Consider the following 26,809-nt stretch of genomic DNA (forward strand, 5'->3'; position numbering starts at 1 on the left):
CTTACATTGCCTTTCGTTTCTGGAGCTAATCATAAAACAAATTCTAATTAATCTTGAGGAACTACTGATTAATCTCTAGTGTCTGTATATAGCCTTCCCAAACACACAAATGTACAGAATAATGCAAAGATTGTTTATAATACTATGATCAATTTTTTCTTCTGTGCCAAATGCTTGACTTTAGGGTAATACCCTAAGGGTGACCCAGTGTACACTACCTGTAAACCCAGTGTAGATATTTTGTACAATATACATCTCTGCCAATTATCATTCAAAATATCTTGAACACTGTCTTATGTTTTAGAGTCTAATACAGCAGCTTAATGTCAGAGAAGTATTAAATGTATCTAAAGATTTTCTAAAACATTAAGATCATCTTAACCATTGGAGAGAGAATTAACAGTGATGAATACTATGCCATGCTTCCTTACTTCTCACAGAAATCGCTGATGGCCTTCCAGTAGTTATCATGGACAGCAAACCACTCACAGTCTCCAGGGCCAATGTTAATGTTCACAGAGCAGAAATTATTGTTCTCCTGGTGGCCTATAAACAAGCAAAAGTACAAAGATCTTTAACACCAAGCACGACCACAGATATTTCAGGATGCATTGAGGTTTTTTTTTTGTTTTTTTTTAAAAACACAAACTGCACCATGTTTATTTAGCACTAGTGGTTTTGTGAGGATGCACACTCGCATACACACACCTGGCGTGCGACTGCCGGGGACTTTCATGTAGAGCTGTACGGTGTTCATGCCTAGGATGGTGTGTCCAACATGACTCAGCATATTACCACTGGAGGACACGCGCATAAATGCAGGCAACTTCTGTAGCTCCTGCAGCTGAGGCTTCCACCTGAACACACACACATATGTTCAGAACAGCAAAATATAAATGACCTAAATATAAATGACCTAATGTGAGTGAACATAAAAATGTATGAGACATGAATGCACATCATTACCAGTAGAGGTCAGTAAGACAAAAGCATTTAGAAGCTTTGAGAAAAAGGGAACTGTGAAACAACCACTATGTAAGCACCTGAACAAATGCTGCTTTATGCATTGTTCTCTTACCTCTTTGGATCAGAGAGGTCGATGTTGGTGCCAAATTTGATGATTTTTCCCACTGATTTCTGTTCTGGGCTGATAGGGGCACAATAAGCATAGGAGTGGTGTGTCAAAGATGCGCTAAATACAACGGGTAAATCAACAGATATGAAAATCATTTTAAGATACTTTATGTACAGATGTTAGTTTAAAATACCTGGAGCCTGAATTTGTGGAGTTGCTGTTTGTGCTGTCTGAATTACTGACAGGCTTTTTCTCATCATCATCATCATCATCATCACTGCCTTTCTCTTCCTGCGGGAACAGACGTACAAATGTGACTTCACGTGAACGGACAGAAGTATGTGCTTGTTACAATATTTAAAAAATTATTATTGCTTAGAAAGACACAGTAGTCCAACCTGGAGGCTCTCCTGGAAGCTGGAGGCCTGGTATTGGGCATATTTGGCTATGGTGGTATGTGAACGGCTGCTCTCACAGGGCCAGATTTGCCCTGTGCCGCTGGGGTCCCAGTTCTCATCAGCTGGCTGCTGCACCTGAGTTCTCACCTCAACTGCCTGATCTGCATTTGCTTCCACTAGGGATTTAGTGGAGAACAGCCCCAAATCTGCAGAGATAAGTATCATTTTTGTCATATGCCTATGAATGTCTCTAGTGGGGATGGCCTGATGGTGCATTTAGTTAATATAATTTTATTTTTTAAAAAGCTGTTTTTGTCACTGTGTTTAAAACTACCTTTGCTTTGACTGGCTGCCATGCACTGTGCCTCATATACAGCAGTCCAGGCTGAAATATTCCTTATAACTTGGGCAGAGCTAAACTGCTGTAGGCTAAATAGGATTTAGGTCAATTTGTTGGTTTTTGTGACATCACGACAAATGAAATAAAAATAAGCTTAATTTCATATGTTTTCAAATGTGGATTATAACACTGCAACTCACATTCCAAAAAGCAAGGGAAATTAGATTTTTCCGTGATGTGGGCCCTTTAAGTTATGGCAGGTCACAATTAGTAAGTAAAATGTTTCTCAGCACTGCTATTCCATCACTTCATTGCTAAAGCTCTTATGCAGAATCGAAGCTCTTCTTTGTGAATTGTAAGCAATACATAGGGTGGTGCTATAGTGATGTGGTACTCACTCAGTCTCAGGGAGCCTGCCAGTCCTCTAATGACTGTAATTGGGTTCTTGGGGTCTGTGCAAAACTGAAGTAGCACAGGAGAGAAGGCATCTCTCTTGCTCTCCAGCTGTAATGGAAAGGGGCAGAACCATCAAGAACAAAGTACCTTTCTTGTCCTATGTAAAGTATAAACTATAAGTATAAACCTCTATTACTCTTTTAGTGGAAAGTTTTGGGCTGTAGACCTATCTACAATGCTGCGTACATAGCTGTGTGACTGACATTTTCTGATTCCTTAACTATCAACTTTTCTTAAGTGTTTAAAACACTCACATAGATGCTGGGTGTGGGAGGGTTGAGTTTCTCCCGTGGGATTGGATGCTCCATGGGAAAAACTGGTTTCACAGAAAAGGATGGGAGTAGATAGGACTCTTTAAACTTCCCTTTTACACGGGCTGCCCTGAAATGTTAAAGAAAAAAAAATTATTAGAGTAATATAATTCTACAAACACCATGTTCTAGTCTTTTGATAATTTGGATCCTTTCATTCCTGACCTGTACCACACAGTGTCAACATAAATGTCACCATCACTCACTTGCAAGATCTGATGATCTCACTGGCTGTGTTCTTGATGCTGATCTCCTGCAGTGGAATCCTCTTCTCCTCTACCTCTGAGGCAATGAAAGTTTCTCTGTCTCCGCTCTCCACCTTAATCAGGCGAATCTTCAACTCTTTGGGTGGCCCATCTGTTAAAGCCTTCAGCTTCTGAAAGTCTGTTGAACCTAGTGCAGATGAAGATGATGAACGATCTGATGAATTTCCACTCTTCTCCTTGTTCCAAGACACCCATTCCTCTCTTTCACTTCCTTCTTCTTTCCTTTTCTTTTTCTCTCCATCTTGTTCTCTGTCTTTCTCCCGGATTTCCTTAATCTGAAGGTCCACATTGCCCCTCTTCTCTTTGTGTGGTTTGCCCTCTTTGTGCCGCCGACTGGAGCTTGATGATGAGGAGGAGGAAGAAGAGAGGGACATTTCTTCTCGTCTTTCTCTGTGTTTTTTCTTTCTCTCTTTCCTCTCCTCATGCTTTTTGCTACTGTGCTTGTGTTTCCTCTCTGGGTCACGCTCTCGTTCTCTCTCACGGTTACGATCCTTCTCCTTCTCAGGTTTGTACATGTCCTGAGTCTCAGGCTTACTGTGATCCAATAATGCTTTCGAAGGAAGTTTGTGTCGGTTTAACATCACCTCACAGCTGCGCCCCAACTCTGCAAGTGATGATTCTGAGATGGTCATGAGCTTCGGCCTCCCTTCCACCTCTTTGGAGACCTTGACATCACAAGTATCTTCTTTATCTGTAGGCCCCTTCCTCATCCCTTCCTCGCTCTCATGTCCAGAAAGATCAGACTGACTTGACAGAGGCCCTCCTTTTCTCTCTGCAGCACATACTGATGGTGACTGAGGATGGGTCTGTTCTGAGGTAGTATTTGTTGGGGCCTGGGTTGGGTTACTAAAGCCTGGGTGGCTAGTTGATCCTGATGTAGGAGAAGTGCTTTGTTGTCTGCAGATATCTGGGCCCAGTGAAAGTGAGGAAGAATATTTCACTCCTACCAGGGCAGAGGGAGGTGGCCGACCGAATGGCCCTCCACGGTAGGCATACTTCTGGCTCTCCAGCACAGATGCTAAGTTTTTAAACATGCTGTTCACTCCTGTCTGATGCAGGTGTGGCCTCATATGTGGTGGGGAACAGGAAGGTGTATCATCTTCTTGCTCTGCCTCTTCCTCATCCTCCTCGCATTCACTCTTCACTGCCTCTGGAAGTCCATATAGTTTGGCCAGGTCACTATGGCGGTAGTTGGTCCCTGTGATGCTAACACCACTATCTTGATGCTGAGTATTGGCTGGCTTCGGGATGATCTTTAGCATCTCCTCCTCTTCCTCAAGTGAAGAGGTACGACTGCAAGGTGATGCCAAAGATCCCTGACGACTCAGGACAGGGGGGCTAGCATGGGTGTCTGTCAGATAATCTTCAGAGGATGGTTGTTTCAGGGCAGGCATGAGGTCAGGGGCACCAAGGTAACTCTTCATGGGTGCCACAGTGACAGAAAATGTCTGCTTTGAGCAGGTCTGTGTGCCACTTTGACCAGAGTACAGTTCCTCTTCTTTCTTAATGGACTCATCTAACATCTTCATGATGTTTGCCAAACCATCAGGGAAGAGCTCAGATTGTTCCTCTTCAAACTGGGCACTATCTGAATCCCCACTGCAACTACTTGCACTGCTGCCAAGACTACCTAGCCCACCACTGGGCATACTCTTGTGGAGATTGCCTGAACTTGTACCTGTTGGTTGGCAAGAAGGTAGAGTGTCCCTGGGGAAAGCCTGGTAGAGTTTAGGGGGTTCTCGTAAGTTTGGTGGGTTGGGGATAGCACCCATAGCCCTGACCTCGTGAGGGCTCTTTTGAATGGGAGAGTCTTTGGATAGACAAGATGTTGATAGTATTGTTTGGTTACTTGAGGAGTCTGCTGGGGTAGGTTTGGAGGGGTATGTATGTGTTGGAATCCCTGAGGTATTCTGTGAAGGGGGACTGAGCGATGCTCTACTGTTCCACTGCTCTCTCTGCCTTTGCTTCTCACGGGCATAGTCTGTTTGAGGTGTGAGAGGAGGTGGTCGAGACCTTTCTAGGGAAGCTGTGCCAGGCACAGGTGGACGATTAGGAACTCCACCCCGGCTCAGCCAGGGCGGCGATGTCTGGCTTGGTGGTGACACTGAGGAAGGTGCAATTGCTGGAGATAGGCGTGGAGGGGGTGGATCAGTAGCACTATTTGACAGCAACCGCTCCAGGCTCTCAATTGCAGACTCCTCATGTACCTTCATACTTATTTCCTTCCTCTCCCTCTTCTGTTTCTGCTCCTCTTCCTCCTGTTCTCTCCTTCGCTCTTCAGCTTGCATGTGGTCCTGCAACTCGGCAAGTTTTTTCAGTGTATCTTCAATAGACTCTGGGCTGGAAATGGCAGGTTGCTGGCATGGCTTTTGATATGCCTGGGCAGGGGGCACCTGAGACACTGCTGGGGCTGCATGGTGAGGCATCTTGGGGTACAAAGGATCCGAGTGTGGCTGAGGAGCTGTGTTCACAGTGTTGGGTGCTGCAGACTGTGGGTGGTGAAGGGGTGAATTGGCAACCTGCGGGAGGTTATTTGAGGCCCTGCTGGTGATGACACTACTTCCTGATCTCTGAAACCCTGAGCTGAGAGTAGAAGGAACAGAGGAAACTATTTGGGTATAGTGGGGTCTGCCCTGATCTTCGTGGGGTAAAGGTGGTGGCTTACGCTGAGTTTTGGCCTCTTGTTGGTGGTGGGTTCCCTGGAACTGGGATCCCCGATAGCCCTGATGTGTCGATGGAGCTGGATTGGTTTCTGAGATTAGCTCAGAAGAGTCTGTGGCTTTCCAGCTCTTTACGGTGCTGGCTACAGCAGAGTTAGTAGAGGGCAATGAACTCACAGTTGGGACAGTTTCCCCACTACTATACAGGCCCAGTGAGCAAGAAGGACTTGAAATTTCTAGTGAGGGCATGTTGGGGGTGATAACTGGGCCTCGAGTCAGAGCCTGAGGGGGACTTAAGTGTTGGGGAGTACTTGCATCTTGGTTCTCCCTAGTCCCATTCTGCTTTTGCTGTAGAGATGAAGGGGTGACCTGAGGCTCCACCAGTGGGTGGTAGGGACCTGAATCCTGAGGAGAAACATAAAAGATTAACATATCAGAAACTCAATTTCACATTTGCACACATTATTTCTTAAATTAACCAAAAAAAAAAAAAAAAATCATAATTTTATACATCAACTGGTTGTGCTGTTTATTCTACTGAATCTGGCACTCACTGGAATATGATGACCATGTTTGGTCTGGTTCTTCCAGGGCTTCTGAGAGTTGCATTGAGGTGCTGTGGCCTGTGTCCTGCTGCTGGAAGAAGAGCTGGTGGTGTGGACCAGCCCTGGATGGGGCTGGAAGTTGGGGTGGCTGTAAGGCACGGTGGCATGGTGTGCTGGTGTGGGGGCAGGGCAATCCCTGTTAGACTGTGTTAGTGAAGGTCGTGGAGGGGGTGCTTGACTGCGAGTGGCGCTCACCCCAGAATCATGCGCTCTGTGGGAAGGAATGCCCTGTTGCTCCCCCTGAGTCTGAGCTGAAGATTTGTTGTTGGGGTAGGGGTATGTTCGGTCATTTAGGTGGGCACTGTGAGAAGAGGACCCCATAGACTGTGGTGACAGAGAAGGTTTGTGGCGCTGGGTTGGAGGACCTCTGCCTTGTCCATAACCTCCAGGGGTGGAAATGGGAGGTGGAGAGAGAGGTGAGAGTTTGGAGGATGGGGACTGTTTGTAACTAAAGTCATCTATTCCTGGTTTGCGCAAGTCCTGTGAATGAACAGTGAGGTGAGTAAACCAGACATACATGTGAATTAAAGTTGTGGTGTCAAACAAAAATGTATTCAGATCTATACACATCCTAAATGATGGAGGATCCCTATAACTGAATGTTATTATTAATAAGATCATTTTTACTGACCTGAAACTCTGTGGATTCCACCTTCCGTTCAGCTGTGCTCCAGGATGCATTTCCCTTTTGCAAAGGGTTCCAGAATCCCTGTTTTTGTGGGGGACAGTGGGACTGAGGCTGCTGCAGTGAGGACAAGGAAGATCCAATTGGTCCAGGGAACTGATAAGCGCCATGCTGCAAACAAAATGGTGCTTGATCAAAAGCAATGTTACATTTCTGAAAGAATTAGCAGAAAAATAGTCATCCTCATTAAAGGCATCGCTGAACAATTTTCATGACAAAGCTCGCAGTTGGAGTAAAGCTAAAAATAGTACATAAAATAAAAATCTGTGTACAAGCTCCATAGTATTGATTTAAAGGGCTTAATGTCACAGTAGTAAAGTAGACCTGGTAGGGAAATGTGACAGGGCTAAATATACACATGCAGTAACAGCTACCAACATAACCTAATCTGTTTTTTGGAAATCGCTTCTTTAATCTTCTAATGTGTCATTCCTTACCTGATCAGATTCTGAGCTCCTCTTCCTCTTGCTCGGGCTAGGGCAATCCTCACTAGGCCTGTTCTGAGGATGGGGGGTATGCTGAATGACAGATTGCTCTCCCAATGGAGGTGCTGACCGCTTTAACTGGCTAGCATGAGAGTAAGGGTCCCTAGTTGGTGGTGCTTGCTGCTGCTGCTGGGACTGTGCCCAAATGTCATTACAGAGAGGAGGCATTTGCCTGGAGCCATGGTGTGCAGAAAGGGGACCATACTGAGAGAGTAAACATTGAAGCAGCATGTATTTAGTAACCATGTTACAAAGCTGAAGTAACATAAAAGAATTATAAAATATACATTTTAATTTCTATGAACTTTAAACATTTGTTCTGAACTTACAAAGTGGATGTGAAAAGCTTGCAAACAAAAAGTATATTACTATAAACATATTATGGTGGAAGTAAACTCCTTATGACATTTAATCTATGGAATACTCTTGTACGTTGTTCCAAGAGTCTCAGCTTAGGTTTGTATTTAATTATAGGAAAATGTGATCATACTGAACGCGCATCTCGCTCACCTTCAATAGTTGGTTGGCTCGGGCGGTAAGGTGTGCAAGTGGTCCAGTGTTGTATCCGTTGTGTAAACGGAAATGGTCATCACTGGGCAACTGATCATAATGCTGACCAATCGGCTCCCATGGCCTGGGTGTAGCAGGTGGTACCCGATGTAATCCTGGCAACAAGGCCTGAGACAGTTCTAGCTTATCCCCTCCGCGTGCCAGTGGGCTAATTACAGAGACACATACATACAAAGAAGTAAGAACCAACATGTGTTATTATAAATTATGCATTGTGACAATGTCTGTGCTCATACACTCACCCACTGTTGAAGAATTTACTTGGATGGTTCAGCCCTGCCATGTGACTGGGCGGGATGTTTGGGAGGAACTGGGATTGACTGATACCAGGTGAGCACCTGTCAGTAGAAAAAAAAGAATAAAGGAATACTTGAAGTTCAACCTAATCTCTATCTGTTGCATCTGTAGAATTTGACTGAAAATCATTTAAGAAAATGTTCCTTTAGTTAAAGAAAAACTAAAACAAATTTAGTGTGCTAAGTCAGTGGTTTTCTGTTCTAAGTGTTGAGAAACGTCAAAATTACTGTCTGTGGTAATCAACTGTATGCTACATAGATTAGACAGAAAAATGTGAGCATGCTCACTTGAAGGGACATTGGGGAATAGGGGTTGGTGTGCCTACCTGGCAGGAGGAGGCCAAGCACGGCTGCTCACGGGAGCCCATGTTCCACGGTTGAGTCCGTCTAGAGGGAAAGGGTCCCGTGTGCTGCGCGCGCCAAACTGCTCTGCTGTGTGATGCATCCAGCCTGTGAAAAGCACATAGTAATAAAAAGAGAATATTAGCAACCGGAGTGTTGCTGAGGGTAAACTGACTATAAGCATGCCAGAAATAAATTGACACCAAATTGTCTCAAGACATGTATTGATCTGTATGTTGATTCTGCAATTACTCACCACACTACCTGTGTGCGTGAAGCCCTCCACTGCAGCAGAGAGAGGGCAACACACAGACACTGAGGAGAACTTGTCTACCGCTGCTCCTGAGAACTGCAGAGGCAAAGAAAGATTTCAATGGATTTTCTTTAGAGAGAATATTACACTCAAACAGCATCCACAGAAACAATTTACAGATGTTTTAAATGCAAATGATCTAACACTCTGCTGATTTAAAAAAAAAAACAACAACTTGATCATATACTTATTATATTTAAACATTACTCTTGCAGCCACCAGCACATTAAGTTGGACCAATGCCATTTAATCACAGAATGAGACTAAGTCTTAAATGGTTGATCATTATATATTTAGGGGCTGTGGAGTCACTTCACTGTTTCTAATGACTATGTTGTAATGACTTGTATGGAAAATTTCAGATGGTAGCATAACAAAGAAGTAGGAGGACAAGCTCTGACAAGCTGTAGCAAGTTCATGTTAGATAGTTAGATGGACTCAATAAAGCAAACAATGACTATGTTTTCTTTTTAATCATTCATTCAGACTGTGTGTGTTTACCAAATGACTTGTTTGTTTAATGGCTGTCAATGTAATACTTGAGCTAAACAAAGAAGGTCTCAGCTGTGTTAATACTACAGGCAGCCTGTAGGGGGCAGTGAGTGCAATATATGTGGGAGTGTGCGAGTAGAGCAGATGGGCTAGTGGGAGTTCACCTATAGGATGAGTGCACTGAGGTCATTATAACCCTTCCTGGGGCCTCTTGGCAGAGAGAGAGAAACAGAGGGGGAGTGAAGGAGAGGCAGAGAGGGCTTCTGGAGCCAAGCCAGCGGTGTAGTGTGTGCTGTGTTTGTGTGAGCGAGCGTGTGTGGGTAAGCTTATGCCCTTCTGTTGAGCTTTTGAGTGTGCACTGTGCTTCTGGTCCTGTGTGTGTTTGTGTGTATAACAAGAAAGACACCAAGGCTAATCTCATTAGGCCAGGCGTGTTGAGGAGAAAGACAGTGAGCGGGTGAGAGAGAGATGGGACAGGGAGGGAGGAGGGGCAAGGAACAACAGAAGGGCTGAACAGGATGGAGCAATAGATTAAGAAAAGGAAAAAAAGTGGGACTAAAATTACAGTATTCTTCAGGGAGCCAGACCAAGTGACAGGACTGGCTGTGTTCATATCAAATACCCACACGCACCTGCCCACACAGCCAAAACACACAAGCACACAGACCGGATGAAAGCATGCATGCATGCATACACACACACACACAATAAATTAAGACTGTTCAGCACACACACACACACACACACACACACACACACACACACACACACACACACACAATAAATTAGACTGTTCAGCACACACACATAGGCACTTCTTGACATTGTGGTATTACATTTTTGCTATTGCCCTAAACCTCATTAAAATGCTGCCAAAGCTGACCTGCACCATATGAACCAGAAAATCTTTTAAGGCATGTTTGTAAGGCAGCTCAACTCATTAGGCACTAAGTAATGACACACTTAGCACAGCTACTGGCCTTGTGCAAAAAAGGAGGGATAACCAAGTTTTAATAGTAACTTGGGGTGGACAACATGACAGTATTTAGTGTTAGTGTGTTGTTTTGCTTCATAATGCTTTTCTAAGCATACTGTGGACATTGTTAGTACTTAACACTGAACAAAAGCATGTTTTGTTAAGAAGAGACCATGATTAGACCTGCTGAGTTGGATTTAGTGCAGTGTGTAAAACATAAATATACTGGGGCTTGTCCAAACTTATCATACTTTAATAAAATGATTATTATAAAACATATGGTGTACAGCGAAAATGTCAGCTGGTTGATAAAAATAACATAGGTGAGTCTGAAGATGAGAGTCAGAGGATTTGTTCTCAACTCACAGTGAACAAAAAAAAAAAAAAAAAAAGAACAAACTCTGGCAATAAGACCCTGCTATTCAACACTGCGCTAGCTGTGACAGACTCACATGCTGCACTATTCAAAGATAGCTGTGACACACAGGCAAACAGCAAGCGTGTGGATGAGACATCATTGCTCACCAGTGCCAGTCAGACAGTGTGTTCGCGTGTGTGGCGAATATTTTGAGCCCACAGTGTCCGCACTGCTTCTCATTCTCTCCAGCTCTGGGTGCCATGCTATTATAAGCCCTGTGATATTTCAGGAGCTTTGGATTTAGATTTCAGGAGGACTGAAATAATCATGATGCTGCTGTTCATTGTTACTCACACTATTTCACACCAATTTGCTGTCTATGTGTCAAGAACACACGCACACATACACACACACACACGAGATTCACCTTTCAATTGAACATCTAGTGTTTGCTCCCGGTAATATCAATGACTGCTGGCTTCAGTTCTGGCAGCCAATCATTTTGTCAAAGTAGGCAGGCCTTGATCACTGAAAAAGAGAAGAGTTCATTTGAGTTATTAAGGCTATGTTTACACAGCAGGTAAAAGTGGCCTGAATCTGATTTTCTCACCAAATCCAATTTCTTTTGTCTGGCAGTTCGCAGTATCTTTTAAATGTGATCTGTATGCAACATCAGTCTGAGCAGATCAGCTCCTAAACCAACCCGCATGTGCAAAAGAACAGAGCTTCACGAGGCGGCTCGTCTGGAGGTAAACAGTCATGACGGCCAGAGAACGGCTGTCGCTCCAGGAGCTTTCAGTGTCATCTTCGCCCGCATCACAGGAGCGATTATGAAGTTCCAGTGGTCGACAGTTGGGCTCATCACCCGCAGTGTTTTCGATTTTGTCATAAAAAAGGCTCGTTTTTTTGGTCACGTCCACAAATTCTTTAAACGCTGCAGCATCTGTCTCCTCCGGCCGCTTCGTTCTAAACTTCTTTGAACACAGAGCGGCTGTGATGAGTCTCTTCTTCTCAGCCTAAATGTTTGAGCCTCAGCAATGAGAAATTATGATGAATGTCGACTTGGACTGAAATAAAAGTTTACATAAATTCAGATACTGAAGTCGCACTGCCGCAGATCGGAAATGGATCTGGGCCACTTTTACATGCTGTATAAACGTAGCCTATTTCTACCCTGAATTCTACATTCTTCAACTCAAAAACAGTTCAGCATGTGCAGGGTAGAATTCTCATGTGCCTGTGAGAAAAGGAAGATGCTTCAACTAGTCCTGACCTACATATCTACAGGCTGTAAGTACTAGATAACAGTCTTAAGCCACTTGTTCTTAAAGATATGCTACTTAGGAACATTTAGAAAGTTTAAATATGTTGTACAAGCAAACCACATAATCTTCTTAAACAGTAGGAGCCCAACAAAAATATGGGGATCTTAGTGAGTGCACAACATGCAACCCCATATAGAGCCCAGCAGAGGATGAGCTGCTAGTGTTTTTGTGTTAGTTTCAGTAAAAACACAGAAGCCCATCTAACCTCAGTGCAGACCAACCATTTGATATTGCCAGCTGTAGTAAACTAATTGCGACTCCTAGTTGGATGCAGTATTACGGCAATGATGCACAGTGATATTGGAATCACAATGGTATCACCACCACATAATTGCTTAAAAAACTATAGGCTTAGAGCAGACTTAAATTACGCTGCTATTTCAACTCTATGTATTTATTACTCTACAGAAAAGCCAATGATGTGCAAAATGTAACCATATATAAATAAAGTTTTATATTTCTTCTTAATGCTAATTACACATTTTATGAATGTTATTTATATATATATATATGTGTTGGCATTCTAATATAGGGTGTGCTGTCATGTGGATTTGGAGCGCTTAGGCCCCTTTGATTTCAGGCTTTATAGATGCTTTCTCCAGCAGTTTGGAGGACTATCTTTTTTTCCCCCTCTTTTATTTTTTCTGACCAGAAATTGTTATATGTTTACAGACTTCATAAAGGAAGTCATTTTTTTCCTTTCCCCCTCCTTTGGCAACTGCCCTTGCTACTTCAAGCATTAAAATTTAGAGACTTCAACCACAAGGCAAAGATTTAAGGCTGCCAACTAATTCTTCAGTTTCACAATAGAACTTTTAACCAAAAAATTCAATCTGGTACAACTGTTATTGACAAGTAATTGACAAGAAACATCTACAAATATTTTATATATATATATAAAATGAAGCTAGGTTATGTAGCGCTGCTCACTGGAGTTCTAAATGCCTAAAGGGCTAGCACAATGGTGAGAGGGATTTTGATAAGCAACTGGATAAACAGCATGTCCGCCCCATGCTCTCATAGGAAGGGCTTGGTGTGTAAAGCCAACTATCACACGAGAAAAGTGTGTGACAGGAAAAACTGAGGGGTGGAGCAGCAGGAGGGGTCATAGACCATCATTCTCGGGATCCGGCATGTTTCCATGTGTGTGCACTTTTTGAATTAAGGGCAAGACTGAGGTGACAGTGTGCCTGTACAAGCAAGTGGGTTTTTCTACCGTTCACTCTGCTGCGTGTGCATGTATGCCTTTCTAGGTTAACTGAAACAGAGATATTGTGCTCAAGATAGCCAGAGGAAGTGAGTGACTGCAGTCACATTTAGTCAGAGTGTATTAATAGAATACACACAGCTTACTCACCACTGAAACTAGTCCACCGTCTGCATACATATAGTCTAGCCAACTTCTATACCTCAGACTGAGTAACAACAACAAATCAAAAAGTGTTGTGCTGCTATGCAATAACAACAAGGCTATTATGAAACATAACCACTTCAAAAGTATACTCACACACTCACACACACACACACACACACATACATACATATATATGCACAAACATACACACATACATATACATGTATATATGTTTTGAAGTGTGTATCTATAATGCCAGTCTCCTTTTCACAAAGAGCCTATAAAATCATCTGCAACAGTATATATCAGTTTATAACAGTGTGTCAAACAGCAGAATACTAGCACATATATTGTATTTCTCTATGTTATCGTAATTTATCCAAATGCCTGTGTTTACTGGAAACGACACAGACATCAAGATTAAAACAAACAACACTGTCTGTCAACCGCCATATTTTAGATCATGTGCATGTGCCTGTCTGGGGAGTATCTTGGGGAACCCCCATGATTCAGATGGAGAATACAGGGCTTACCCCACATGTCGGACTCCGCCCCCATTGTGCTTTCATGCTGCTTACGGTCAGGTGATCGGGGGCGACCACTTAGAATGACAGCGTCGGGAATTTCTAAAAGTGTTTCGTCATCATACTCAACACTGCTTTGTTGTTATGATAGCAAAAACAGGATGTGAAGTAAATAGGTTGGGTTTTTCATGGCAGTGCCGAATCGGGGAATCTGTAACCAAAAATTTAGCCAGAACCGAGAGTGAAAATGACCCATGTGGGTGGTATTATCAGCAGAAAGTTCGAGAAATATGCTCTATTGTGGTTGGTTGTGTGGTTATTGGTGAATGACAACATAAATGTTACTGCCTCCTGGACTGTGGATTGAAGCAGCTCAATCATCCAGTATCTGAAGTGTCTAAATTCTGTCCCATCAGATTGTCACAACATACTTTTAATGAATATTTTTAGTTAATAGTTATAATAGTAATAACCACTAATCAATGCTTATAAACAAGCAAGTACCTATACATACATTGCTATATTGAAATTCCATTCTATTTAAATCATCTTTTATAACTTTGTAATTATCCTATGTTTATAATGACATCATAATAGTAAATCCCCTGTTCTCCTACACATCAGCCTTGAGGGTAAAAAAAATCCCCACGACAGCAGACGTCAAGTTGCTCTTCCAGTCATCAGCTTTGTCCTCACAGCTACCAGCTCAGCACCTAAAAACACTGAACCAAATCAGTGCCAAGCCACAGGTGGTCATCAACCATGCATGACCAATGAAAACAATCCCCAGGAAATAGCTGACGCTGACTGCAGTCGAATCAGGCGTCAGAAAACCTGACTGTGGTAAGAAGCTTCAACATCACCTTTATGAAGGATCAAAGAGAAACTTTAACTCGAGAATTACCAATCAAATTATGGAGAGATACAAAGACAAGAAGACAACACATATGACAGCACAATAGCTTACAGGATGACAGAGCAGAGAAATGAGATAAGAGGAAGATGAAAAGGAGAGAGGGAGAGAGAGAATAAGCAATGTTCTTATGTAGAGGAGGCTGTCGGAAGGGCCTGTGGGTGAACGTTCACATTTGGACATTATGTAACTAACTAGATAGAGATCGGGTACACACACACATACACACACGGAAATAACGTCACAGTGGAGCTGGTATGTTCCCTGCCCTCACTGTGTGTATGCGTGTGTGTGCCTGCCGCACTCTGCCAGTGATGCAAGGTGGATCATCATCATCATCATGATGCCATCACTGCCTTCCCAACCCACACACCCACATGCTCCTACACACTGAGTGTACATCCTGAACACAGAAGTGAGTTCAACTCAGGACACAGACGCAGTAAAGCAGGCCTACTGTTGGTCATTTGAAAACAGTGCCAAAATAATACATTCCTAATGTTTTTAAATGATTTTATATACAGTACTGTGCAAAAATCAGAGACCACCCTCCATCTCTTTCACTTTCAGCCATATCAACCACTAAATACAATGAATAAATGAAAGAACCAAAAATTTACACAGAAGCTTCAACAACTGTGTAATATCGTGTAATAACGCTTGTATTGATATTGTTCCACACCTCCAAAGTTAAGTCTTAGAAGTTTGTTGCATTTTCTGTTTCTCATGATCTACGTCATCCCACACATTCAACGATGTTAAGGTCTGGGCTCTGGGGTGGTCAGACAATTGTTCTGGGAACACCAGCAGCTTCTTTGCTTGATTTAACTTTTTTCTTTTTTTGTTTTCTAAATAACAGCTTCCTGTCAGCCACACATTCTTTCAGTGTTGAGCTGTCTTTGAAGGGCTGACAAAAACATCTGTCCACATAAGCAAGAACGGAGCCTCATTTCTTTGTATTTCTCAAAGAAAAAAGCTTTAAGTACTACGTCATCTGATAGTGACAGTTTTGGTGGCCTAGAAGGTCTTGCACTGGACCTGCAGTCCCATTTTTCCTGTGTCATTTAATATTTATGATTCTCCTTTGACTTCTCCTTGCATATGCAAATACAATGTCATGTTATATTTAATGTTGTAGCCAATGAATAAGCTGTACTTAACTGACGTGTTAACTGGAAATTAAATAAATAAAGGGTGATCTCTGACTACTACACAGTACTATACATGTGAATGAGTGAACTGTGTTTATGTTATCAGCAGCAGTGAAAATACAGCTGACCTCGTTTTCTGAGTAGGAAAATTCTAGCCTGTGACACGTGAAGCTTTTATTTAGAGAAACCAGATGCTTTTCTCAGCAGCCCAGTGCTGTTAATAGTAAATGACCCATGTTTGGGGCTGTCATTGTGGTAAACACTGTGGCACGTATGAGAGCAGGCAAGATCAGTCATACTGTTACCTAAAAAAGAGGCAACAGAAATTATTTCTACACATGCAGTGAATCATAAAGACAATATCACTTCACACAAGCTTTTGGGTAGAAATTAGGATTCAGTACAAGGAAAAAACTGTGTTTTTTTCCCCCTCAAAAATGTTTACACAGTACTGCTGACATCCTGAAACCCGTAGGCCTGAGTTAATGCGAAGTGAAGTTCCCTGCTGTCGTACTGTTGTTTAATGTTAACTGCTTCACCACATGGGAAAAAAAGAATGGGTGTGTGTGTGTGTGTTAATGAATGAGAGAGAGAAAGACAGTGAGAGCAAGCATTAAAAAAGCAGAACAAAGAGCCAGGCTGTGATGAGACAGGAAGTTGTCGTCAGAGCAACAGGAAGTGGGCCTCCCAAAAGGGGAGGAGGTCTAAAGGGGCAGGGGGAGCATACTAACATCCTGTGGAACGCAAATTGTCTGAGTGAGAGCTGAAGGAGTGATTTTTCCCTCAAAGCTTTTAGCTGGAATCTGTATAAACCTCAAGAAAGTCTGAATAAAGACCAGCTACTGCAGATACAAGTGATATCACTGTTACATCAAAATCTCCAAAAAATACTCACTTTTTTGCCTTTTTATATTTTATGTATTTCATGTCTGAACCAATAGAAATGATCCAATAGTACTTATTCTTTTATATAAAAAATGATTTGTGACAGTATATGATAGCTGAGAGGATCTAGTAAACATCCCTTCAGTTAGTCACCTTCTACAGTGATTATACTAAGAATGAAAGAGACAAAACAACTTTCAAAGAAACAAAACCGTCAAACTCAGCGAAGCCAGTTTGCTGGAATCAGACAGAGAGAGAGCACATATGAGAGTGTCTGTGCCTGTGTAGAACAGTGACTCAATGTGTGAACGTCTCACACACATTAAAGTGCTGTGCATGACCATCTGTGCATGAAAGCAGGCTGTTTCACAGTAAGTACGAGTCTAGAACTTTCAGAGAAACATGAGTTATGTTTCTTATGTTTTTCCATTTAGTGGAACAAGGTGATCAATCGCTCACACTTGTTTTTGTAAACTATTACCCTAAAACCATCTTCCTACCTTTTCATTCCTGGAACAAAGCGATGCCGAACATCAATGAGTGTACATGTGTGTGTGTGTGTGTGTGTGTGTGTGTGTGTGTGTGTGTGTGTGTGTGTGCACGCTTATACTCAGCCCCCCAAAATCCCCCTCCTACATCAGTGCCCCTTATTTCCAAGAAAGCGAAGCATGATGCACAAACAGGCGGATACATGGACTAGTTACCAAAAAAGAACACAACAAAACCTATGAGAGCTGGGCTTCAGACTCTGTCCCCAAGGCAACGGTTGCCATGGCAGCCAGCCGAAGCAACTGCTGTTTGACGCTCTGAAAAAAAGTTGAAGAGTGATTCAGCCAATCAGGACAGTCAGATCCATCGCCACAGCAACATGACCGGCACTGGAATCCCAAATATTCAATCTGCTTCAAATGAAAGAAGGCCAGATAAACGAACTGCTGACCATATATAGACAGAGTCAAGCAGTGAAAATGAATTCATAGAGATACAGAAAGAGAGAGAGAGAGAGAGAGAGAGAGAGAGAGAGAGAGAGAGAGAGAGAGAGAGAGAGAGAGAGAGAGAGAGCTTTGACAGAGCGTGTTTGTTTTTTGTGCATGTGAGATGTTAGAAAACAATCCCTCCTCAGTGATGTCTCCCCCACGATATTACGCAAATGACCAGCTTTACGCATGTTCTTTGGGCCAGGAGAGAATTCTACTCCTTTACTGATTCACAGAAACATGACTGTATTTGTTTCCGTTGCGCTCTCTCACTCTCTCCAGTCTCTCCTGCTCTAGTTTCACTACCACTCCCCTCACTTTCTCTTTTTTTGCACACTTGGCTGGACTCCTACCAAATGTGAGGTAATACAAGCCGGTAAGGTGACAAAGGAAAATATCAGGCAGTTTGAAAGTAACATTTCTCTTTGGTGTGTATGAGTCATGAGAACATGTGTCCTTATAACACCCCATCTACTTTTTTTTTTGTCTCTAGCTATATTCCATCAGTAAGACACAAATGGTAAAAACATCTTTTTTTTTATTATAAAGGGCTATCCTAACACACATTCCACAAACTTGACATGTTCTAGACGAATTCCACATGACTGTGTGTTTCATTCCTCTCACTTTAGTCTCTAATTTCTGACCCGAGGCAGTACAAACAACTGACAGTGACCTGATGATCATAGCTCTAATCAAGATGCATTTGTTTTATCACAGGAGACCCTGTAGTGTAATTCGTAAGGGATTTAACTGGCTGATTCATGCAGGATAGAGTATCTGTGAAATTTCCCCACATTACCCCAGATAGCCTGGATTTAAATGTCATAGTTCACAGCAGGGTAAGACTGAGTGGTAAGATTAAAAATCCAGTAAATAAACAAGAAACACTTCAAGATCATGTCAGTTAGACTTGCAATAGGCTAATAAAGAAGGCTTACCAATTGGCACCCAAGACAGAAATCACTTTGTAAAAGGTACTTAAGATATTCATTTTTCTTCTTCTTATCAGGCCACCACCAAATGGTGTTCTAGATTACTGTAGTTCTGTTTTGAACTTGAAAATAAATGAACTCAATGTTGGCAGTTTTGGCATCCTTGTTGTCCCAGTCACCAAATATGTGCTGTTGTCTATTAACATGATTTGTTATCGCATTATCTTGAGATTGTTTCCAACAGGTATAAAAAACTACCGAAAGCTGCATATTTGTACGGGATTAAATTTACATATGTCATTGATAATCACTCAAATTACTGGTTATCCCTGGGTAATACTAATCCAGCTCAAATAAGGCTCATGACAGCATTCATGAGCTCAGTAACAATTACCACACCAGCTCAGCTCATGACTTAACATCTACATCAGTGTCTACTCTATCACATAGTTCAAAGTAGTTGAATCACACTTTCATCCTCCCTTTCAATGAAAGAATCAGAGGTATTGTGAAATGAATAAGCAAACCAGCAAGCCCACTGACCTAAATTATTCATCAGCTCTCTTATACACAAACATACACACAACAGAATCAATCCTACACCCCCCCTTCCCACTACACCTGGTCAATCAGTCAGTCAGACACCTCCACAACACATGTTTTACACAAACACAACCTCCACACAACCCTCCCACTGGTGATCCATCATCAGCACCACCCTCATGCAAATCTCCTCTATTTACTTACATTATTACTGTATTATTACCAATAAGTTGTACAGGCCCCTTGCTTTGGTCCTCTCTTTAATTCATTAACATCCATATCTGAATCTCTCTTTAATTCATTAACATCCATATCTGAATCTGTGATTGCTGGAGATTTAAAATCATACAACAGGGCTAAAAAGTGAGTTTTTATCACTTCAATTATGTTGAATTGTCTTTTGGTCATATGGGACTGCTGGGTTTTACTGTTATTTATTCTCTTGAATAGGAAACCCAAAACTGACTGTGAATAAAAGCAATAAAATCACATGTAATCAAAAAAGTTCAAATGGATACTATTAAGATATTTACCAACGGTATGGTGACACACAATTCCATCACGGACAAGTTATGCGGCATTTTTCACCATCATACTGAATGCAGTTGATGGACATGAGTGGGTTAATAAGCACTTCATTCCTGTGCATTTTTCTCAGGGAGGGAGATTCAAACACTATCAGGAGGGGCGAAAAACACCAACTCAGCACTATCTTCCCCGTCTCCCTGCAGCTGCTCTTCACTCTCCCAACTTTACAGCCCTGCACTCGTCACCACTTCAAAGCGAAGCAAACACGGCCCTTCGTCTTCAGGCTAATCGCTTTGATTGATCGGAAGTCCCTGTTGAAAGGTGGGCGACCTACCCCCCTGCTGAAAATGTCCCACTATTAGCTTCTACTGCAGTGTTTATGGCGTCCTATAAAAAGAACCAAACCCACATGAAAAAGGGTGACCCGGCCAGAGGTGTGGACGCACGTTCTCACAAACGCGTAAAAGTCTGGAGTCATTTCCCGGTATGGTCCCTGATTCTACACGCTGGAAGCTTCTGAGAAAGAGTGGCCTACACATACACACGCTCACACGAGGGAGAAAAACCCCCTGTTCCTGGCCGGGAGGTAGCAGAGTAGGATGATGCAAATGTTGTCCTTTCAGACATCCGTGCGCTTTGTGTGCGTAAAAGGCTGGCTAGGCGACCCATTCACTCCATGCGCCTGTGTCCAACCCACCCCCGCTCTTAGCCCTGCCTTCTGCTAAACACAAAGGCACAGGATCGCTTTACACAATCGCTCTCTCTGTGTCCGGCCCTGCCCCCCTTACAGCCCCCTATCACCCCCCTCCCTAAGGCACGTGGGACGGACAAGCCTGCCCCAGTATTACTATACAACACATTTAACCCTATCCTCAAAGTTAAAACTGTACTGTCTGGCGTTTATTTCACTCCTTTCAGAATTACTAATAAAGCGCACAGACGGTGCTGTCACAAGTTACTAGGACTGGTTTTCAATCTCTGAAGGGTTAATCTGAACGCATGAGCTGATCTTCCGGCTCCCGTAAGGCGACCGTTCAACTGCTGCCTACAACACATTCATTCAACCACTAGCCTACAGCGCGCACACACAACTTACTGGGGAAGCTGGGAAGTAGTCACTAAACAGTCTTTCACCAATGAAGTCCAGTTTCCACAGAAGAGAAGAGAAGACTCACCTCTGCTGTTACACTCGTCCTCATACAAGTACAGCTCGTTCTTCTTCGGCCCCACAAAGCTCCTCGACTCGATCTGTTGAAGAGCAACGAAGAGCGCTTTAGTCTCCACGCAAGAAAAATAAGTGATTTCACATTTCCAAGAGTGTAGGCACAATTTCTCGACTAAGTTGCCGAATGACTCACGAAGACAAGTGACGGATGGGAAATGCCTGAATTATGAATGATGAAATAAAACCATTGAGAGGCGAGCCGCTTGGGTTACCAGCGCCCTCTCCCACCACCAGCTACACCAAGCCGAGCAGCGGCAGCCAACTCTTCTCTCAGACACGGACACCAACAAAGTAGCGACTAAAGCATCCAACACCGCCACTGAGAGAAGGACACGAGGTCAAACGCTAACGTTAGCCATTCCTGCTCGTACCGGTGGCGATTTAATCGCTGGTGTGGCCCGTATCCTCAAGTTTAGCCGCTCACTCAGAGCTCCGGAGCTACACCGAGCAGCCTGATGTAGTAATCCGCCGAAGGGGCTTTTCACCTCGGCTAGCCTTCAGTAGTTTTTCCGCTCGGTTGACGGAGGGCGTGGAAAAGTGGACTTTTCTTTCTAATGTTGACGTCTGCCTGCTCTCTCGCTGCCGACTGGGCTTCTCGCTCATAAAGCCGGAGGATCGGGTTGCGTTTTTAAAGGGGAAACAGCGCTAAGCTTTAAAGCTCACACTGGCCGACACACAGACATACGCTCGCTCCTTCACTCCGCCCCCTGACGTCACGCCCCGGAATTCCCTGACAGTGCAAGCTACTGCCGCTCAGCGGCCACGCTCACCGGAGCCATAAGCCACACCCCTTCTCCTGTTTTTGGCGTGTGTGTGTGTGTGTTTTAAGGTGGACTCGTGAGCTTCCCACTGCAGTTCCGTCCATCAGCTATTTATAACTGAGCAGGACACGATCCTCACGCCTCATCACAGCGAGCAGAAGGACAGCCCGTTCACAGAGCTTTATCTCTGTCTCTGCTCTTAACGCTGGGACGAAAAGTCTGCCGTGTTTGGACCGGCACAATACTATATGTGCTTTAACAGACAAGATAAATGAAACAGCCCTAAATAGCTCGACCCATACTGGTGCTGAAAGAAACAAAGGGACAACAGGGGAAAATCGATGGACAGTCGATATATGAGAGCAGAATTAGGTCACGTTATGAACTTGTGCTGAAAACGTTATGCTGTCTCTTCATGTTTCACTCTCTCTCAGACAGACTCATATAGGAGTGTAACGATTCACACTATTCATATTCAATTTGATGTCTATATATTGACAAAAATATATCACTATCAAGACATTTTTGCGATAAGCAATATGCATCACGATATTTAGATTTAGTAGATTAAGATACTAAGATTTAATAAGATGGACGTGACAAAATATATACTATATAATAATATAGTAGTAATAAATCTTCAACTACAATGGCAAACTGCATTAAATCCAATTAAAGAGGCTTAATTATGCATACTTTGCAAAGAAACATGTAGGTAGTCAGTGTTCTGTAAGTACTGACGATATACATGCTATGCTCAGAAAAGCACATTTTGACTCATCATGTTAGGGATAAAATATTGCCATATTGCCCACCCCTAACCTATATTCGATAGTTTGCAATGCATCCAAAAATAGGAGTTTTGTAATGAATGGGCTCATGTTAATATGCTAATGTTTCATTTTGATTCATTAGAACTAATATGTTAGCTAGACCCATCATGATCATGAAATTTTAACTGACAATTAATTGTGATTAATAGTTCACCTCTTTGTTGAAGTGCAAGCCTAAAGTGGACAAACTGGCTGATCTGCTATTTAGCTTCCTTTCAGCTGATACTTAGTAGCTCAAACAAACACTGCTCATCTCTGCCCTGTAAATGTTATAGCATCAGTCAGAAGTTAGAACTTTTATACGCAAGACCCACAATATTTGTCAAGAAATGCGTTTTCTGCTGTCTTTCACATGTATTTGCCTCAGCCCAGCAGATGAAAACTCAAGCGTAATTCCAGTGTATACAGATGTCTGTGACAGATAGCACCTGTAGTAGTCAGATAAAAAAACAGTGTTCAAGGGATAATTTAATAATTGTGACAGGCCTAATATCACAGAATTCATCACTTTTACTCTGTCAAGAAACTTCTCTCAACATCACTTTAATTTTGTTAGCAGCTAGACTTGACTGCTAGCTCATATATGCTTGGCTATCTGCTAAGCTACTAATATGTCATAGTACGTTACATCCTCCTTTGCATAACTCCACTTAATCTCAGTACCATGTACTGTCTGTGTTCTGTTTTTTATTTATTGCAAGTCTTTCGTATTTATTTATTGTACTGTATTTTCTGCAATGTGTTCATTGTCTTGTCTTGCACTTGTGCTCCTGTGCTGCACCATGGTCCTGGAGGAACGTTGTTTCGTTTCACTGTGTTCTTGTATATAGCTGAAATAAAAATCAAGCCTGGCTTGACTTGACATCTGTGAAAGCTAGACAGAAAAGAATACAGCCAATAAAACGAAGGATGAGGATGACACATTATGGTAGTGACAGATGATCAACAAATACAACACAACTTCTGTTAAAGAACAGAGCAGAGAATGTTTAAGTAAGGTTTTTATTATTTTTTAATTTAAATAGTGCTGTTACTCTCCACAAGCACTTAGTCTGATGAAAGTCTGAAGAGACTTCTGATGTGTTTTACACAGGACAGGCTTCGCTTTGCTTTGTTGGCATTTGGAGTGCTGTCCCCCAGTAATGACAAACAGACGCTGCGGTGTGTGTGTGTGAGATCAGCAGTGTCCCACGCTGCACGTTACTGAACGTTATATTTAGGTCCGTTACATCAGCGACTACGAGACATAACAGACTGGCTGAACCACAGGAGTGTGACACGAGAACTGGGCTTCTTGGACAGAGACAGAAGGACACCACACCACACCACACCACACACACACACACACACACACATACACACACACACAAGAGGAAGTGAGCGGCACTGAGCATGACACCCAACATGGATAACAGCAGATGTATCAACACTTCATATTCCGCCACTTCCCCTTTAGCAGAGGACAAGAACAAATAAACATGTACATGGAATAATATCCTACTGCTCCTACTGCACACTCAGCACAGCGAATCAGCATCAGAGACACTAGAACAATCATACTTTTTACCTTTATCTTGTGTGTGTGTGAGAGAGACACAGAGAGAGAGAGAGAGAGATCAGGACTAGAAAATAATTATTACATATAGGCACTTGTATATATAATACAAGTGTGTGTGTGTAATACATATGGAGCATATATATGATTCCACATTCTAACGTGTGGGGGTGGGGTGGGGTATACAGTGAGCATGAAAGCGGAAGATCATTGATGTGGCTGGGAAATACCACATACATTAGCCCACCCATCACACACACACACACACACACACACACACACACACACACACACACACACACACACACACACACACACACACACACACACCCTCTCTTTCTGGTCACCCCCCACACACATCTGCATTAGTGTCCCACATACAGTACACATACTGATTCACTGTACTGTGAGTGTGGGTCGATTCTTAAATGTTTTACAATCTTTGACTACAGTTGACAGCAGTGTGTGAGTGTGTGTGTTAATTCTCAAAGCTAATATTCCCAGAGGATTGAACTGTACTGTAATCAGAGGCCTAATGAGCACTCAGACATAGAGAGAGAGAGAGAGAGAGAGAGAGAATGCAAGCTATGTTTTTCTGAGACATGTTCTCACACTCCCAAACACTAGCTAAAAATACCACTCCCAATGGACACACACATAGCTCAAGTGTATTTTAAACTGAAGACTCTAGCTCATCAGAAAGAATAAAAAGAATAAACTACATATAATGTGATAAAGCACTGATAGAACACTGTGCACTGACTTGTGCTGAGTGGATGTGTCACTGGTACACCACGTACTTACCACACAGCCTCCACTTTGTGGGACACCATGAGTCAGTAGTGGGGTACAACATGTGCACGCACACACACGCACACGCACACACACACACACGTCTGTCAGATTTGGTTGTGTGGTGTTCGCAGGTATGAGAGTAGAGTCAAGATTTAGTCTTCTACACAAGGCCTGTGAGTCTTAGTCAGTATTACACACATACACAGCATATCTGTCCTTGACTAGGACCAAGTATACGGGCAAAATGTCCTTCAAGGGCAGTCAAAATCACCTGATTGTGTGTGTAAGAGATTTACACGTTATTACACAAGTCATAATACGCCTTGACATACATTAGGCCTCAACTTTCACCCCTTCTGTTCCTCCCTCTCTCTTGCCTGTCTCCTCCCTCCTGCACTCCCACTTTTTCCCTACTCATTCCTCCCTTTCTTCTTTTGTTCTTATCCAAGTGTTTCAAACTAAACCACAGAGTGAGCCAGAGTGAGTACATTAGACATCTAATACTGAAAGAGCCTGTGCTACAACATTAAATCCAGAGAACACAGAAAGGTACTGAAAAGATATACTCAATATGCCAATACAAAGATATACAAAATATACCCATACAAAGATATACCCAATATACTTACACAAAGACATACTTAATATATTCATGCAAAGATATATATACCTATACAAAGATATATACCCATAAAAAATTTCTAATATACCCCCCCCCCCAAAAAAAAAAAAAAAAAAAAAAAAAAAATATATATATATATATATATATATATATATATATATATATATATATATTTATACATACTGAAAAATTGTGATATCTTTTGCCATATTTCCTACCCCTGCTGTTAAATGCCATAAATGTAAGGAAATCAATATATTTTTAATAAATTGCAGTGTATTCCACTTATATTTTGGACTATAAACATACTGGAATATATTTTGCAACATATTTTCATATGGGTTTTAACTGTGTAAACTATCTTAATTAGCATATTTTCACACCACATCCAACACACATACATGTACAACAGCTCTTACTACACACAAAACTTCTAATTATACACACATAGTAACAGTAATATATCAGGGTATCACAGACAGCTGACGTAGATTTATTAATTTGCTGATAGGAGTAAAATGCAATACTGGTTAGGGCTCTTGACCTTTGACCTATAGTTCAAAAGATCAGACGCCCCCTGGAGACACAGCTGGTCCGACTTTAAAAACCCCCTACACTAACAGTATGATCACTAAAGCACGAAAGGTAGCAATTCTGGCATTAACGTCTTCAGAAACTGAACATTTTCTTCATTCCTCAGTCTGAAACTGTTATGGACAGCAAGTTAACCATCAGCTGAGAAAGAGAATGAGGAGACAGGGAGAGAAACAGTGGGAAGAAGAAGTGTTTTGACATGTCCAAGGATGAAAAGGGCACCATATTTCTGTAGCCCAAACAACACATCTTCCGTCACACTGCAGGCGTATTACTTATTGAACACTCTACAGGGACCAAGGCAAATATCAAAACACCATATGGAGAATAACTACAGCCCAGAATATTACCACGCCAAAATTAGAACACGAATCAGCCAGCATACTGGCCTGCTTACGAGACTGTAAGGGTAAATTTCATTTTCCACACAGCAAATCCAGGAAATGAGCTGAAATTCAAACCACAATTCATATTTACCTGTGCATTTCTGTTAAGCATGCTCCAAACTGCAAACTGAAATTAGTTCACAAATTTAATTAACTTCTGTAATCCTCTGCTGTTTACACAGCCTGTAGAGCAAGAGATCATATCATGTTTACTGGGAACAACTATCTAATTTTCACAAATAAATCTAAACCAAATTGGCATTTAGAGTGCTTAC

General features: G+C 42.3%; 1 protein-coding gene across 9 annotated transcripts in view; it reads right to left on the minus strand.

Annotated features, from left to right (window-relative positions):
- The window catches only part of kdm6ba (lysine (K)-specific demethylase 6B, a), a 109,441-nt gene that overhangs the window by 3,332 nt on the left and 79,300 nt on the right, over positions 1-26,809 (minus strand). For 3 of the 9 annotated variants that reach the window (XM_017682095.2, XM_037544623.1, XM_017682098.2), the window contains 17 exons: positions 20,939-21,011; positions 11,056-11,156; positions 8,746-8,838; positions 8,474-8,597; positions 8,094-8,189; positions 7,792-7,999; positions 7,234-7,485; positions 6,743-6,907; positions 6,061-6,591; positions 2,787-5,911; positions 2,524-2,650; positions 2,212-2,317; positions 1,474-1,679; positions 1,269-1,366; positions 1,079-1,147; positions 709-857; positions 432-546 (listed from right to left, as the gene is read on the minus strand). In XM_017682095.2, coding sequence (XP_017537584.1) covers positions 432-546; positions 709-857; positions 1,079-1,147; positions 1,269-1,366; positions 1,474-1,679; positions 2,212-2,317; positions 2,524-2,650; positions 2,787-5,911; positions 6,061-6,591; positions 6,743-6,907; positions 7,234-7,485; positions 7,792-7,999; positions 8,094-8,189; positions 8,474-8,592 — 5,366 coding nt within the window. In that variant the 5' untranslated portion in view covers positions 8,593-8,597; positions 8,746-8,838; positions 11,056-11,156; positions 20,939-21,011. Of the gene's footprint in view, positions 1-431; positions 547-708; positions 858-1,078; positions 1,148-1,268; positions 1,367-1,473; positions 1,680-2,211; positions 2,318-2,523; positions 2,651-2,786; positions 5,912-6,060; positions 6,592-6,742; positions 6,908-7,233; positions 7,486-7,791; positions 8,000-8,093; positions 8,190-8,473; positions 8,598-8,745; positions 8,839-11,055; positions 11,157-20,938; positions 21,012-21,359; positions 21,641-26,809 lie in introns of those variants that run through there. The other 6 variants (XM_017682097.2, XM_037544635.1, XM_017682096.2 and 3 more) reach the window with 5 other exon arrangements.

The sequence above is a fragment of the Pygocentrus nattereri genome, chromosome 2 (genome assembly GCF_015220715.1).
Source record: "Pygocentrus nattereri isolate fPygNat1 chromosome 2, fPygNat1.pri, whole genome shotgun sequence".
NCBI classification, from domain to species: domain Eukaryota; kingdom Metazoa; phylum Chordata; class Actinopteri; order Characiformes; family Serrasalmidae; genus Pygocentrus; species Pygocentrus nattereri.